The 16531-nt window shown below is 49.2% G+C and overlaps 2 protein-coding genes across 2 annotated transcripts; one reads left to right on the forward strand and one right to left on the reverse strand.

The window, feature by feature from the left end:
• Positions 1–2782: 2782 nt before the first annotated feature.
• On the forward strand, positions 2783–5711 carry Igfbp3 (insulin like growth factor binding protein 3; the record flags this gene model as incomplete). The annotated part of the gene is given in 4 exon segments (XM_055624293.1): positions 2783–3009; positions 3449–3568; positions 4154–4310; positions 4876–5711. Coding segments are annotated over 3 exon segments (473 nt in total), but the record flags the coding sequence as incomplete, so codon positions are not given.
• Positions 5712–9842: 4131 nt separating this feature from the next.
• Positions 9843–14271, reverse strand: Igfbp1 (insulin like growth factor binding protein 1). The gene is made up of 4 exons (XM_055624169.1): positions 13619–14271; positions 12127–12311; positions 11146–11274; positions 9843–10503 (listed from the first exon to the last, which is right to left on the reverse strand). Exons 1-4 carry the CDS (start codon positions 13989–13991, stop codon positions 10372–10374), a joined length of 819 nt encoding a protein of 272 aa, XP_055480144.1. The 5' UTR covers positions 13992–14271; the 3' UTR covers positions 9843–10371.
• Between the last annotated feature and the right edge of the window lie 2260 nt (positions 14272–16531).

The raw sequence follows: 16531 nt of genomic DNA on the forward strand, positions 1-16531 counted from the left end.
GGGGGGGGGGGCGGGAGATACCTGGGTTTGGGGCTGTGGAGCCCAGCTGTGGACCTGGGTTTCCATTCCCCCACATATTGGAAGCTTGAGCGTGGGACTCCCGGGTCGGGTTTGGGCCGTGAAGACGTGTGGGCAGGCAAGCTGTTGGCAACCGTACCTGTCTTGAAAACTGCTATCATTTGCGTGGGCTGATTGACAAAGCAGCGCTGTGTCCCGGGTCATCCTTAGCTAGCTAGGAATTGAGCTGCTGGTGTCTTTAAGGCCGCGAAACCTGAGGTTCAGAAAGCGGCGTCGCCGGGAGCTGCAGCAGCCTTTGAGCCCCGTTTGCCCTCTCTGGGCACCCTCCCTTGCCCTAGGCGCCTTCGAGGCTCGGAGACCACACCCCAGATGCACGTGCTGCCGGAAATGCAGATCCGGGCAGTTTCTCTGCTGAAGCAGAGACTACAAATGCAACCCTGGAATGTCAGCCTCCCTAATCCCACACAGGAGTGAGGCGCAGTGGAGGCAGCCCGGTGAGGAAAATCGCAAACCCGAGGCAGGGACCCCTCCTAGTGCAGGCGCTGTCGAGCAGATGCCTATTCTAAGGGGCATCGCGTTGCTTCTTTAGGAAATAAAAAGGGGGAAAAAAATGAAATGGGTTTGGCAGCTGTTGCTCTAAACGTCCAGCATTCTTAGCCACTCTCGCCTAGTTATGAGTCAAGTTCCTGCCCTGCACAGCTGAAGGCTAGAATTCTCCGATTTCCCCACATCAGGCTGGCGGATGGCGCAGGGCGAGCCCCCGGGGCCAGGGCCAGCTGGGCAGACAGTCCTCTTATGAGTTCTGTGGCTGCAGAGCCGCTCTGGTGGGTACGGGCAAGTCCTGGTTTATTCATCCTCCAGAAACACCGGATTCCTGGCAGAGCAAGCAAGACTCCAGTTGTTATGCTGACTCAGTCAAAAAGCAAAGTTATGCCTGCCCTTTGCCTGTGTGGCCTTGATTTCTAGTGAGTCCTGTAGTATACCAGAAAGAAGTCATCTCAAGAAATAGCAACATTGCTATTTTGAGTTAGGGTTTAATGGCCACTGTTAACATCACCATTGAACACTGTAGAAAAAAAAAAAATGATTCAGGCTTTAATTGTAAGAGTTCAGTGGCTTCTACTATCCATGGGGGGGGGGGGATTATAGTCCGAGACACATTCACAATTCCCTGTTTAAGTTGAACCATATTCTCCCACAGTCATCGGTCTAAGGATAACATCAAATAAAAATAAGACAGGGAAGTTTAAGAAATTACTCCAGCTTCTTGGAAGACAAATGCAAATGTGTTCATTTACATATTAGCCTCGCTTTTGTGCCTGTACTTTGAAAAAAACAAGCAAGCAAACGACCACTCAGATTAACACAAAGTTGAATTCAAGTCCAGGCGCTGGGCTAGACCCTGGGAATTTGTGCTTGAGAAGGCATAGAATTCATTGAGGGGTTTGCAGCTGGAACGCAGGATGCTATTTGGTAGGTGAGAAACTGAGGCTCCTAGGCAAGAGGGCCTCCCTGGGGTTCTACAGGTTAGTTCCTCTGCGTCAGGGGAGTCTGGAGCCCTCTGGCAGTTTCCAGAGAGTGAAGTGTTTGCTCTTCTTGACCTAGAGCCAGAAACCCATGTCTTCCCGATGGGAAGAATGCAGAATAACGGAGAGGCAAAATAGAAAGAGAGAGGCCAGCTGGAGACCTGCATTTTGCACCCAGACAGAATAAATTCAGAACCAGATGGATGGCCACCTCAAACTTTGTGCTGGGGGGGGGGGGGGCTATGAAAGCCCCTTTCTCGGGAGCAAAGGAATCCTGTGGCCGAGACCTGAAGGTTGAACCTGAAGCTTTAAAGTTCAGAGCTGGGAGCTGGGAGCCAGTCATCTGGCCTTGCCCCATGGGGTCTTACTGCAAATGGAGTGTCAAAGTCTGGCTTCCTGTCCAGCCACAAATTTAGTCACATGAATCCATTAACCTTCCAGCAACATCGGTATCAGTTAGGGCCCTCTCCCTTAGGTGATGAAAGTTGCCCCTTTAAGAAGGAGCTTGCTTCTCACCTCCCCTTTCCTTCCCCCTCTTCAAGGTAAGGAATGCACCTGGGCACCAAGAGGTCTAAGCTGTGGGCTACACTGCTGAGGATGGGAAAGGTTCACCCAAGAAGGTGCCCCTCCCACCCAAAACGCAGAGTCTTTGTGGACCTTGAAGTTGAAAGATGTACCAGCACCTCAGAAACAAACCTTTCTAAGTGCCCACATGATTCTGTTCAGGGTCCTCGACGTGAGCTACTTAAGATGAAACCGGAGCTCACAGCAAACCTGAGTGAATGTCAAAATCCCCAGGCCCGTTTGCTGCTGACAATGGGTAGAGAATGATATATTTTTCCTCCGCTTTGTCCTACCCCCAACAACTGTGCCCGGGGTTGAGAGAACGGTATTTGGAGTCCTATAGGATGATGTTTCTGGGCACCTCGACAGCAGCATTCCATGGTGCACGATTGCCCCCTGCTGGTGGCAGGTGGAGCCTGCTGCTTTCTCATCTAGCTGCCTTCACTTGCAGCTGGATAGTAAAAGCCCTTGACAGGGAAACGTTCCAACAGAAGGCTTCCTGAAGTGAAGCATTTGGGGTGCAACAGGTAATATTCTAGAATGCTTTATCCAGTCATCTTTTTCTTGCTAAGAGTTGTTGAATGGCATTGCCTTTTAGGTGTGACCTGGTTCTGAAAACATTGTTACTGCATTGTCAATAATAATCATTTCCTTATCCCCATGTTCTTTTCCAGGAAACACCAGTGAGTCCGAGGAGGACCACAATGCTGGGAGTGTGGAAAGCCAGGCTGTCCCCAGCACACACCGAGTGACTGATTCCAAGTTCCATCCACTCCATACGAAAATGGATGTCATCAAAAAAGGCCATGCTAAGGACAGCCAGCGCTACAAAGTAGATTATGAGTCACAGAGCACAGACACCCAGAACTTCTCCTCTGAGTCTAAGCGGGAGACAGAATACGTGAGAACTTTTCCTCTTGATGGGGGTGAGGGGAGAAGGGAACACCCCAAGGGAGTCTTCATGCAGCAGGTCCCAGGAGTCCTAGCGGATGGGTGGGCAGCTTCTCCCTTCCAAGCCCCACCTCTTATTCAGAGACTCTTAGGAGGTCCAAGCTGAACTGCACTAGTAAATTATGTGGTGGGCCCTGCAGGTGAAGAACTAGACTTCCCACAAGATGGCTTTGTATAGTTCACTGGGCTTTCCAAAGCCTACTGGCCTATTCTTGGGGCATTTTCCAGATCCTCTGTTTACTCTGGAGAGAGCAAAAGAGACAGGGAGTGATGGTTAGTATCCTCCAGGGACCTTCTCACGAACCCAAGCAGAATGTCCTGGAGAGGCACGTCACAGATTCCTCTCAACAAGGTCAATGGGATTCTCAAAACAGCAACTGTGCCCTCAGGGTCCCTGCCGCAGAGAAATGGAGGACACACTGAATCATCTGAAGTTCCTCAATGTGCTGAGTCCCAGAGGTGTCCACATCCCAAACTGTGACAAGAAGGGCTTCTATAAGAAGAAGCAGGTGAGAAGGGCCCCGGGGTGTGTTCCTCCTCTGTCTCCTCTGGTTCTGTGTGTCATCAGCTGCACAGTTTACCTGTAGGAACTCCACCCAGCCTCCTCTTCTGACTGCGCCCCTCTCCTGATACATGTATGCATCACCTAGTGGCTCTCTAATCGGGCAGTCCACACATGAATCTAGAAGGTGGCAGTGAACAGTGCTCACCAAGCATGTCCACGCTCCAGTGTTTATACTGCAGCCTTCATCAGGGAGCCTGGGCGTCTTGTTAGTAAGCACTGATTAACTCAGCACACTCCACAGTCCTCCGAAGAAGGTCAGGGCAAGAAATGCAGTCATGAAGGGACACTGCTCGCCGGTTTGTTCCCTGTGGGTCGCTCAGCCTGCTTTCTCATAACAGGGCCACCGTCAAAGGGTAGCACTGTCTGGTGAACGAGGCTCTCCCACATCCATCAAAAGACGCGTCACAGGCTTGTCCTCTTGTCAGCTGAGGACCCCTCTTCTCAAATGACTCTAGCTTGGGTCGAGTTGGCATAAAACTAGCCAGCACCCACGGTGTTCATGTCCCGGTCTTGTCTCTCCCTCCCTCAGTGCCGCCCTTCCAAAGGCAGAAAGCGGGGCTTCTGCTGGTGTGTGGACAAGTACGGACAGCCCTTGCCGGGCTATGACACCAAGGGCAAAGATGACGTGCACTGCCTCAGTGTGCAGAGCCAGTAGATGCCGCTGTGCCACGCCACGTAAGCCAAAGGTGCGGGACCCAGGGTCAGCTCCTTCTCAAAATGGTGGAGCGTAAAGGGACTTGCTAGGAGCAACTGTGACCACCAGGTGCCCACTCCTCCACTTGGGCTCATTGGCCCAAAGAGAGGGAGGCAAAGGGACAGTTCAGGCAGAAGGTCCCCAGTGCAACCATGCCCTCAAGGACAGAGACCAGATGGTTTAAAGTCAAGCCGCTCTACTCTAAATGGTTTAAAATATGCCGGCTTTCATATGCAAGCAAGCACTGTGAAGACTTTTTTAAATAAAACTTTATCTGAGGAAGTCCTGTGGTTTGCCTTTTGGGAAGGAATACTGTTTTCATCCAGGACTGATCAGCACTCTGTTTTGTGAATTAGAGATTTTTCCTAGTTTTTGTTTTGTTGTAAATTAAAAAAAAAAAAATTAAGAACATTCCTTTAGTATGATTTTTAAAAGGATTATTTAAACCCATTGTAGCATTGACACTCTAAGCCACCATTTTGGAGAGCGCTCTCTTGGATTTCGGAGGTAGTTATTTCAGTGTATATCTGACTCTTTTTCCCCCTTATTTCTTTTAGTTAACGTGGAGCTCAAATACGCCTTATTTTGCACAAAAGACTGCAACAACGTGATGAGCAGCTGGCTACAGCCTTGAGTTATATTTCTTTCTCTCTCTTTTTGTGGTGGACTGATTAAAAACAAAAACAAAAGAAAACACAGAAAACCAAAGCTTAGACAGATTTTTTTGAAATGCCTCTGGTCATTTAAGTAGTAAACTTGATCATCTTTCTACTTCCCTATAGTCAACAAAAAGCGGTTTGAATTTTCCTGTTGCTTCCTATGAAAACACTCACCTACTCCGGGCCATGGATGCTATCTGCCCCCTCCCGTAACCACCCAGTATGAGCTTCAATGCTGCTGGCCATCTGCCTTCTTGATTTCAGAGGTTCTGTTGCTGATAGAGAAAAACCCTCTTTCCACTCCCTGTAAATAAGTGCGGGCACTATGGAGGATGGGGAAACCCCTAACCAAGTCACCGGACTTCTGGACACGTACTTCTAAGGCTCACGGTCCTTACGGTGCCGTCTCTGAATCGAGGGCCTGGCCCGCTATCTGCATGTGACCTGATCTCCTTGGGAACTATGGGAGAGAATAGGTGAAGCCTCTCTTATTGAAAATGACCACGAATGTTCTAGGGCACTCTGAGAGCCCATAAAGACAAAGACAAGGACCTTCCTTTGTCAGGCAGCTTCCTGAATGACTTGGCCTAGCAGAAGGCCCCAGGTGGGAGGAACAGTGAGTGTCAGCCTCCAAGTTCAGAGATGTCATAAATAATGGTACAGTTAGCTCTTCAGATGACTCAAAAAAAAAAAAATCACAACAGTGTTTTCTGGTCCAATTTCTCAAAATAAAGTTTATTGTGGGCAGTGCTGATGGGGGGGATTTTCAAAAGAAAGGTTTGTTTTCCTCTTCCTATCTAAACAGGAAAGAGAGCTGGCTTGTTGGAGAACCTGGCAAGAATACATAGAGAATCGCCTGTTTGTTAATCTTGGGGTCCTTCTCAACTTTCTTTATAATTCACACATATATGCAGACAAAGTATGTTCTTAATTGTTAACATTGTATACGACATAGCCCAAATATAATAGAATCTGTACTAGATAATCCTAGATAAAATGTTAGAGATGCTAGGGAAAGTAACCACAGGCACGCCCAAGGAAAGGAGCCCGTGTCTGGAGGCTGGGCTGCTCTCCCCAAGGCCAAGGCCAAGGAGGTCTGGCAACACAGGGTGCGAGGAGACTGTACTGCATCCCACGGGGTGGACATGAACTGTACAGAGCTTTTCTTGAGAGCACAAAGGAATCTCAAGACATTCTGCCTGCCTATCAGCTTTTCTTTATTTTTTTAATTAAGTTTTGGGGGAAAATGTATTTTTGAAAAGTTTGTCTTGCAATGTATTTATAAATAGTAAATAAAGTTTTTATCATTTAAAAGAAAAAAAACCGCGTTCTTTTGTCTCCTTCTGGGTATTGAGTCACTAAAGAGATTACTCTGAGTGGGCAGGATATTCTAGACATAGTAGAAAAATGCTATGAACGTGAATAGACATCATAGCTGATTCCATCTCTACGAGAAGAACCTCAGTGGCACTGTTCTTGGGCCTTCGTTGGCATCCATTCGGCATCAGGACACACGCAGAGGAATATCTAGGTCCATTAGGTTGTGTTGGCAACTATTATGTGTTGGTCTAGGCAGGTAAAACAGATCAGTAGGTTGTTTCCATGACACTCTGGTTCTGGCCTTTCCAGTTTGTGCCCCAGGTCTTCAGTGCAACTTCCCATGCAGGTGGTATGAATGATGTCGCTAGCCTTTCTGCCACTGGGAGCTTGGAGAAGGGATGTGGACTGAGTCCAGAGAGAGAACCCCAAAGGATGCTGTGACAGCTTTTGACACCTCAGTCACTATGGCTTGAGAACAACGGTCCAATGCCAAAATAACTCCAAGTATGTCCTAGGACCATGACATACACTGTCTGTTTAGAGCCATGTTTAAAGTCCTTCAGACAGAAGTGATTGCAGAATCACAGGAAGTTGGGTCAATGAGCACGTGGAGATCTGGGGCTGTACAATATAATCACAGGTAGGAGCCTGTGAAAGCCAGATGATCAGCTGAGATTTAGCGCAGATTCCTGTCTGTTGGCTGGGTGTGTGCCAGTTCCAGACTGCATAATTGGAAAAGATACACTTACCAGCTGGCTTTATTGGCAGCCTGGTTCCTTGAGTGTGAGGCTTTTGCAAACAGGCCAAGCAAAGGCTATGAGAAATGCCTCCACTTTAGTATATTACAGGATTGAAAACAGCACATTCCTAGAAACTGTCATCAGACAAAAACCCTTGCAAACCTGAGAACCACTCATTTTTGCTAACCAGCGCTTGGTTTCAGGGACAGAGCCACCTGTCCAGTCCCTCAGATGCAGGGAATTTCAGTGTTGCTGGACAGAACTGGGCAAAACCTGTTTGAGCCATGAAGGATCCCCTTTATCCTTGACACCAACCTTCTTCCTGGAAAGTCATGAATAACCCTCCTACTCATTAGCTAAGACCCATCCCTTCCCCTCTGACTCAAAAGGCTACCCATCCTCATCTGCTAACTGATCTGTGAGCTATTTCTCCCAGCAATTCCTTATTCTCTAACAAAAGAATAAAATTTCTTCAAAGCTAAATTAGCAATCAGGTTTTTTTTTTTTTTTTGGTGCCACAATGCCAAGAGAGAAAGGAACTCCATTTGGGTCAAAAATTGTTAAGCATTAGTACGGCCATCAATGACCTGGAAAGATTCGGGAGTTCCTTCTGCCAGAATGCATCTGTCTCCTCTGACAAAGAACAAGAGGATTCAGACCTTCACAGATGGCTCTACATCATTTCAAGTCTAACACAAGGTACTTGGCTTGGGGTTGGGGGTGGAGGGTGGCCACACAGGGCGAGTTTAGCACCATTCATTTTGCTCTGCCTGACGAACAGCACATTTGCTTTTTGTTCCCACGGTGTTGTGCTCTATTTATTGACCTAGCGACACTGGTTCCAGTGATTCTACCAGAAGACCCAACAGTGTTCACTATACTAGAAGTTAGGGCTGCCACGTGACCATTTTGAGATCCTCATATCAACAAATACAGCGGAGAGTCCCTAGCAGGTAATAGAGATCTGTCCAGCCACCACGAGGAAGCTGTCCTGCTGCTACGCAGAGATGGCAGGGAAGCTCGGGTCTGGAACGCTGGGATCCTGTAAAGTGTTTTCTTAGTTACAACACCCAGATATCAAGATCAACCGGCCAGGCCTGGAGGTCAGGCTGTGCCCACCTCTTACACCCCCCTCCTTGTGAGGAAGAAGGGCTTTAGGGCCGTGCCTGGCCCTGGCTGGTTCCATTTTAGAAAGCTGAGTCAGAATCCACTTGGGATAGAAACACTAAAGCAAAATACTCCGCATCTGGTTTGTGCAAGTTTACAGCCGCCAGCTGTTCGGCGGGAACCGAGCTGATCGGGGGGCACTTATGGAGAATCACAGTGGGTAGGGGTGGTGGGGGTCCAAGGAGATGGCTCAGTGAGTCAGTGGGTGAAGGGTTTGCTGTGTGGGCATGAGGACTGAGTTCTGAACCCAGCACCTTGTAAGCTCAGAGTTGCAGAATTTGTGGGACAGGGCAGAGACAGGAGGACTGCTAGGAACGAAATAGTGGCTTTCCATGACAGGGTTTGAATGCTGTTCACTTTATAGTATTTAAGCTGTGTGACATCCGGGTAAGGGTGGACCTTGCTCAGAGCTTTGCTTCTTCTTCGAGGGAAGGGTATAGCCCGTTTTTGGTTGAACACGAGGCTGTTGTCTCATGCTGTGAGTTATGACCTTATTTTTGACTTTATTTGGAGACTAAGTATGGTTTAAAGTGATGAATATGGATGTCAAGTTGCCATGGAGTAGATTTTTGACTACTAGTTTTATAAATCAACAGACTGGACCCTAAGGTGCCCAGAGATTTAACCAAACATGATCCTGTGAGGGTACACAACTTACTCCAAACTTGATCCTGAGGACCCCAGTCTGGTCCTACTCCATATTGTGCTTGATTTAAGTCACCAGAAGCCCCTGCCTTTAAGGGTGTTTAGCCCCCAGGCCCCTGGCTTTGTCCTAGATAGATAGATGCTACACTTTTATGAGAAGCCTGACTGCCGAGCTCAACAGAAAAGATAGCAGCCATACACTGGGGAAGGAGTTGACAGCTCCAGAGAAGGGCCTGGCTCAGGACTATCACTGACCAGGAAGTTAGAAATAGCCATAGCATCTGGGGAATTGTCCTGCAGGGAGGAGAAGCCTCAGCTTCCCTGTCACACATCAGCAGGCAGGCCTAGAGGCAGACTGAGTGCAATGATCTGATCTGGGATGGACAAAATGCTTTGGAAAGACAGGGATCACAAGGCCAGGAACAATCAGTTGGGGACAGGGGGCAGGGGGCAAGCACAAGCATCAGGCAAGAAACAGGCAATATAGAAAGTGGAGAACACAGCTGTGGCCAGGGCTCTGGCCCGGAAACTTGAGCGAGAGGAGCATGTGCTGAAAACCAGCTGGGGCAAAGGTGGATGGTGACTCTGGAAGCCTGAGAAGGCTAGAGAACAAAAACAATACAAAATCTAGACATGGTAGCTCTTGGCACTTGGGAGGCAGAGGCAGGGGAATTGTTGTGACTTTAGACCACCCTGGGCTACAGAGTAAGACCCTATCTCAAAAGCAAAACAATCCAATGACTACTTCTCTGAATGTGTGTTTCAGTTAGAGGAAGTCTGGGCATATTAATAAGTTAAAGAGCATTAAGGAGGGGACAGGCTGAGGGCCCTGGGGAGAAAGGGAGATGGGTTGAGAGGGAAGGGGTCTCTAGTCTGGCCCAGGGAGCACCACATATCATACTGTATCCCCAAAGCAGAGGCTAAGAGTCAGGTGAGGAGGAAGGACAGACTGCAGGAACAAAGATGAGGCTGGCACTCCACAAAGACACAGTATTTCCAGGGAGAATCTTTATTCCAGATGTATTTTTAACAATGTATCAGATGCAGCTTTCCACCTTTGGCTTTGATCACATAATCAACACTGTAACTCTCCTTGCAAATGTGCATCAGACACAGATGTGTAGGCTACAAGGAGGAAATCACCCTATGGGAAGGCTAACTTCCCTCCTTTAAGTCACTGGAAAACTCCCTACTTCAGACTGCCGTGTGCATGTTTGAGGCAGTATCACTCTGCCCCTTCAATGCACAAGGATGAGCTGAGACATGGTATTTACATATATAGTGATGAGAAGCACGTCATGATATATAAATTAATATAGCATAAGAACTGTGTAGAAAAAAAATAAACTTAGAGTGAATAAATACAAACCAGCTTCATATATCAAGCAGTATGTGGAGTATAAAAAGTAGTTCCTGGATATATACATATACACATATATAAAATGGTGTGCTCTGGAATATAAATACACTATGTACTTAAATATTTTGTGTGAAAGAACACGAAGAAGGAAAAGAACTCCTTTCAGTTGTGTACATTGAAATACTGGTGGCAGTTGGGGTCCCCTCTGGTCTCCAGAGACCCAGGGATCTTCTTTCCACTCCATGGATAGACACACCAGCAGAGCCCAGCTTCTCCATCCAGGGATGTCTCGCACTGCAAAGACAGGACCAAGGTCAAGAGCGGCAGGAGATGGAGCCCTGCCCACCCTGTCCCTGAGCGAGGCCCAACACTGCACAGCCACCGGCTGGCTAAGACTCAGCAATGCCAATGCCTTTCTGGTCATCATGACAAAATGGAGACACTGACTGTGTGGCACATGTGACAATGACCTCATACATTTGTTTATTCCACGGTACAATGTTTTGACAATCGTCCGTTTCGCGACGCTGCTAGCAAAGGAGCCCAGTGATAGGTCTCATTGATTAAACACCTCTATCACATAGCTCAGTTTTTCTGATGCCTCATCCTCCCTACTGGCTAAAAGTGCTCCTCAGTCATCTGACCAACGCTCAATCTGACCAATACTGGCTGGAGTGCTCCTCACTCATCACACTAATGCTCGGTCCTCCCTCCTGGCTGGAGTGCTCTTCATCCATCACACTAGTTTTTTTTTTTTTTTTTTTCCCCTCGGGATTAGCTTCTTCCAACTGTTGCAGGGGTAGATCTCACTTAAGAAAGCCATCCATGATGTGTATTTGGTCCCATAAATCATTCGACTTTAAAACTATGAGGCTTTACGAGGCTCTGGAAAAGTAGAGCTGAGCCATGGGAGCACGCCGTAGCAACGCCACCTACCTGTTTGCTGTGATAAAATCCATTCTTGTTGCAGTTTGGCAGATAAAATTTGTAGATTTCGTCTCCTGCTTTCTGTTGCGCTGCAGCTAATCTCTCTAGCACTTTATAGAGTTCTCTTTGACAAGGCTCCTAAAATGATAATTTTATATTAACATTAATACAAGACACAGAGAATTATCATTTTAGACAATGACTGAGACCGAGCAGGAACGGCCCGCACCACCTAGTATAGGGCTGCAGGTCAAATAATATGCCCTCTCCAGGCCTTGCTTCCCAAATCTGTGAGTGGGACAGGTCAGTCTCAGGCTTACATAAAGGATGGGAACACCTCATCCTCCTTAGAGAGCATTTTCTGAAGATGTTGTTGCTTAACAGCATCATGGCAAGAGCCTGGCCGACGGGGTAAAATGCTTCCCAGTTGATGGTATATTCTGAATAATTTGGGCACCTGAACTCTAGTAGAAATGACAGCGGGCTCAGTCTCTGTATGTGGAGTTTAGCATCAGGAATACCTAGAGCTTTCAGCAACTGTCCTTGCAACTGGCATATTGTGTCACACTGATGGTGGAGCGATCTTGATCCGGATAGCTCAAGATCAGAATGAGGTTTCTTACAGTTACTCTAATTTCCAGATGGAATTGTAAAGCATCCCTCAAAATGTTCATTCTTTCCCTTCTGTAGTAGTTTATCTCTAACTTTGGTTCTCTGTCACCCCCAAGTGGTCAAACGAAAGCCAGCCATTAAACTACAGAAGCTCTTGCTGGATTAAGAGCTGGATGGTGGTGACAGTTGCTGAATGTACTTAGTGAGAAAGAGACCTAGACTAAAAATGGCCTGTTTCACACTGTATGTTTTGCTAGGTTTTTAAGAAGGCAAAGACACAGCAGGGGTTGGGGTAGCCTCGGCATGCGGTAGCTCAGTGCCTTTGGAAACTGTCTACACTGACACCTTCACTTAGGGATAAGCCTGAAGGGCTCTCACCTTCCATTTCTTGAGGTCAGCAATCTCTCGGGAGCGTATGCTGTTGTAGGTGCTGATGGCGTTCCACAGGATGGGCCGGTCCTCACTGGAGGGGGCCATCAAGTGGAAACTGTCCAGCAGCTGCTCCTCTGTCATCTCCGGGCTCTCAGGAACCGCATCCTCAGAACCCACGGCAGCCTTTGCCCCTGAGAAACAAGCACCACAGACCCATGATTCCCCTGCAAGCATCACTCCCACGCTCAGCCACACACATACCCCCACACACTTAAAACCAATCTAGAATGCTCAGGTGAGATCAGATTTCTTTTTCACCAATGGCTTTGGAAACAATTATGACCAAATAGCAATACTAATCCTTTTCTGGGAAAATAGTATATTTCAGGGTGAGGAACAGAAGCCCTGTGGCAGAGAGCATATCGTACACACTTGGGGGCGAGGCAGGGTTATAACCCTGAAGAAGCCAAGAACTAGGGTCAATGCCTGAACCGACTAGGGATGAGACTTGGCCCCTCAGCTCTCCTCTCCATCCACAATAAGAGTCTGGTAAGACCCCAGGTTAGGAGAAGCAAGATCTAGAATGCACCCTTCCTCACCCACGCCACCATCCTTCTCTCTTCTGGGAGCCCTGCTTTCCCACACACTAAGGGAGAACCAATGGAGAGAGAGACCCCACCAGACTCAGGGAAGTGTGTTTCTGAGGACCATCGGGATAGCTCTAATTTCATTCACTCCAAAGGGTCACACGCTGGCAGAATAGGGAACCACGAGGCTCCTCCACACCCACACAGGACGTGCATGCAGCCCAGATGGGGAGATAGGGGCTGGAGCAGAGGAAGAGGCATTTCCCAAGCTTCCTACTACAAACAAACCAGCGCCTAAATTCAGGAAAGAGCCTGATTGTCAGACTCCTAGCAGGCAACATACACATCAAACACTGTTTGTCTATAGCAATGAATGGAAGTGGAGGTTCGGGCCTAAATTTTCACATTATGTTCTGTAAACATCTGGGAAACACATACTGTGTGACAGGATATATGCTACAAAGGACATTGCAAACCTCCCGGGGGCAGCCCGGGGGCTCCCATCCTAAACCTTCCTGGACCCTCGATCCACTGGAACTGCCAAGGGCAGGACCCGCGGGAGGAGGCATGAGGTGCGTGGGCCACCACCCCACCCACCGCAGCTCGCTCCACTCCCACGGAGAGACCGGGCGGGCGGGATCAGTACTACTCACTAGTCTGTGACCTTTCTTCACTATGCTACACTAAGCACTGAGCGCTTGGACCCTGTCTCCGTCCCCGTCCCTCTTCTGGGATATTTCCTCTAAGACCATGCAATGATGGGCCTCACTGAGTGACTTATTTGCCTGTCACAGCTGAAAACTCTTAGTGGGCCCGGTGGGTCTTTGTCCCACCTGGGCCAGGCCTCTGCTGGCCTAGGTAGCGCATGTGCCCCAGCCAAGAGACCTAGAGGCAGAAAGGGGTTGCCGTACCTTCGCGCTCAGAGCTGGACAAGGTGCTCGTGGTGGAGGCGGCAGGTTCTGGTACACAGGCTCCCTGGCCTCGGGTGAGGGCATGCAAGGGTCGAGGCTCCCCTGGCAGCGCACGGCAGCTGAGTCCCTGGGCGCAGCGTGCAGTGGCCACGCCGCAGGCAGCACCCAGTGGTAAGGCACATGTCGGGCAGCAGCCACAGCCTGCAGGCCGGGAAATCTCGGGGCACGAAGCAGGCACGGGTGAACAGAGCCCCAGCCTCTCGGCAGTGCAGGGCGCACAGCGCCATGGCTGGGGGCCTCCAGTAGCCACGCCAACCTGGAAGGCTAGGAGGATCAGGAACCGCCAAGAAACAACAGTTAGGAACTCAGGCATCGCAACCCGGGGCGGCAGGCGGTGGATGAGACTCCCTGGGCAGGCGGCAGTGGCGCAGCGGTCACAACTCTCTGGGTAGATGGTAAGTGGCAACAGTCTTCACAGCTCTCTGAGCAGATGGCCGTGTGCGGTGTTCAATGCTCGCTGGGCGTGTGGTGGCGGGCAGTGGACGTTGCTGGCTAGTCGGACCCAGAGCCTTATGAAGGACTGGCTCAGAGGCATAGGTTAATGATTGTCAAGGCAGCGTGCTAGGATCCCAGTGTTCAAAATAACTTTGTTTTGCTTGTGAGCTCTGCACAAACCGTGGGTGGAAAGGGGGGTAAAGGGATCAGGTTTCCTACTATGTTTGTCCTGTTGTGATGGACTGGGACAGGGGCTAAAGTCCAATTCTAACAGCAAGCTGGTAGCCAGGTGGGGGAGGGCACTTGTTTTTGTTCAGGGGACATCAAAGACCTAGCCGATGAGGCTCTTCAACTGGACTCAAGGAAAGCCTCAGAGACTAAGAAGGAGAAAGGACAGATTAGGCCAAGAATGCTCCAGGCCCCAAAGGGAGGGGCAGAAGTGAGGTTCTCTGTGACAGCACCCATAGTTGTTTCTCCCTCCTCCCCAAGAAGCCCCTAGCCAGCAAGGAAAGGACTCTATCAAGACTGCAATCCCAAAAACAATGGTACCTCCAAAGAGGAGAAAGGCCCAGGGCCTCAGTGACCTGTTCTGTGTGGCCATGGAGTCCGACCCAAGCTTTTTCTGAGACACTCATCCCTGATCAAGTATCACAGCTTTCTCTGCACTATTTTTCACTCTTTTATATCACGAGAAAAACTTCAGAAACCTTTAAGGACAATCAGAAATGGGACTCACCCTGGAATCTCCCCCAAACCACCCAGTACGGAACTGATCAGGGACCACCCCCTTTGCCCCTGAGTGTCTTCTGTGACCCCCCAAGGTCTAGATTTTGTCTCCCACCCACCTTCACCTCTACCTCCTGACCCAGGCGCTAGCTCAGAGCAAAACAACCAACAACAGCCAAGCAACAGCTTGGGCCCTCTTGTTTTGCCCTTCGTGGTATTGTTTGGGAGTGAGGTACAAACTGTTCTGAATCACTGTGGCACATGCCTGTCCAGCCCCTCAATGTCTTGGCCATCTCAACTTTAGCCCCTGGCTCTAGAAGAGGACATTCAAGTCAAAGGTTGCAGGAAATTTCAGGTCAAGGGCACAGAGACTGGCCTGCAACGTCCTGGATGAAACCTGACATTCCTGTTACCTGGCGGTTCGTTACTGCTCCCTGTGTGTGAGCCTTGGGGAAATGGCTTTCTGGGTGACCGCACTAAGGCATACCAAACACATGTGCAGTATGTGTCACCTACCAACAGCTGCTCTCACATCCGAAGAAGCCAGTGCAGGTGCCCGCTCAAGAGCAGGTATGTCAATGGTGACTGACTCAATTTTTAATTTCAGGTACAGAAAAAGCCCCAACAGATAAGAAATACGTTGCCAAGGACCAGAGATAAGAGATTCTGTCCAGTAGGCCACAGTGAGCAGCAGAACACTTGCCAGGAGAGGACTCATGGGTGGGAGTTGTGGAATGCGGGGGGTGGGGAGGGGAAGGGGAGTTATATAACGGAAGTTTGGTTTCTTTGTAAACTCAGTTATGTTATATGAATATGTTTTTGTTTTTAATCCCAAGTGTGGGATTTTAGTTGGGCTATAGGTTGGCCACAGCTGTTAATTGTCTCAAGCAGAGCGTGGCTTTTGCCCTCCACATGCGGCACGGAGACGGGTGTGGGCTAGGACTCAGAGGATATAAATTGAGATCCCAGAAAGAGAGGTGTGGCGTGGAGTTCGGTGTTGGTGTATGGTGTGTAGCAGTTTGGAGAGACCCGAGAGACAGACGGTGTGGCAGTTTGGAGCAGACAGACAGTGAGAAACGGTTCGGGCCACAGCTGCGTGAGGAGACGGCTGGCTACATCTGCTACTGATGGAGACAAGTATAGCCCTAAAAGAACCCATTGACCTTAAAGAGCCAGGAAAGGTAAAGGGGCCCTCTCTCCCCACTAACCTTCTCTCTCTTACATAGGGTTGGGAGGTTGGAAGGGAGGTTGAGGCCTCAACAGCCCTATCAAAATAGAGTTTTAAAAACAAGTGCTACAGGTTCGTGTCAGATAAGGGGCTGAGGGAGAGTCCCCCAGAGGGATAACAGATTCAGAAACTCAGCTCCATCACAAAGCAGCAGGCAGCAGGTACACACTGACCATTCCCATCCAACCAAGGAAGCACCCCTCTTGTCACCAGAGAGGGACAGGGGGATTGAACCTGTTCTGCTTCTGCTGCTGCCACTGCCCATCCCGCGGCCGTCACTGAAGGGGCTGGGTATGAAGAGAAAGGGATTTTGAAGTCCAGGAGCCAGGGGTCTGTGCAAGCCCGTGGCTATGGATGATGAGTGTGAGAGCTCACTCCAAAGTTGTCCCCAACACAGCCTGAATGTCCACAGGCAGACCCAGGATAAGGAAGTCCTGGGGCAGTCACTGAAAAGCTCAGCCCTT

The sequence above is a fragment of the Psammomys obesus genome, unplaced genomic scaffold (genome assembly GCF_907164565.1).
Source record: "Psammomys obesus unplaced genomic scaffold, mPsaObe1.curated_primary_1811, whole genome shotgun sequence".
NCBI classification, from domain to species: Eukaryota; Metazoa; Chordata; class Mammalia; order Rodentia; family Muridae; genus Psammomys; species Psammomys obesus.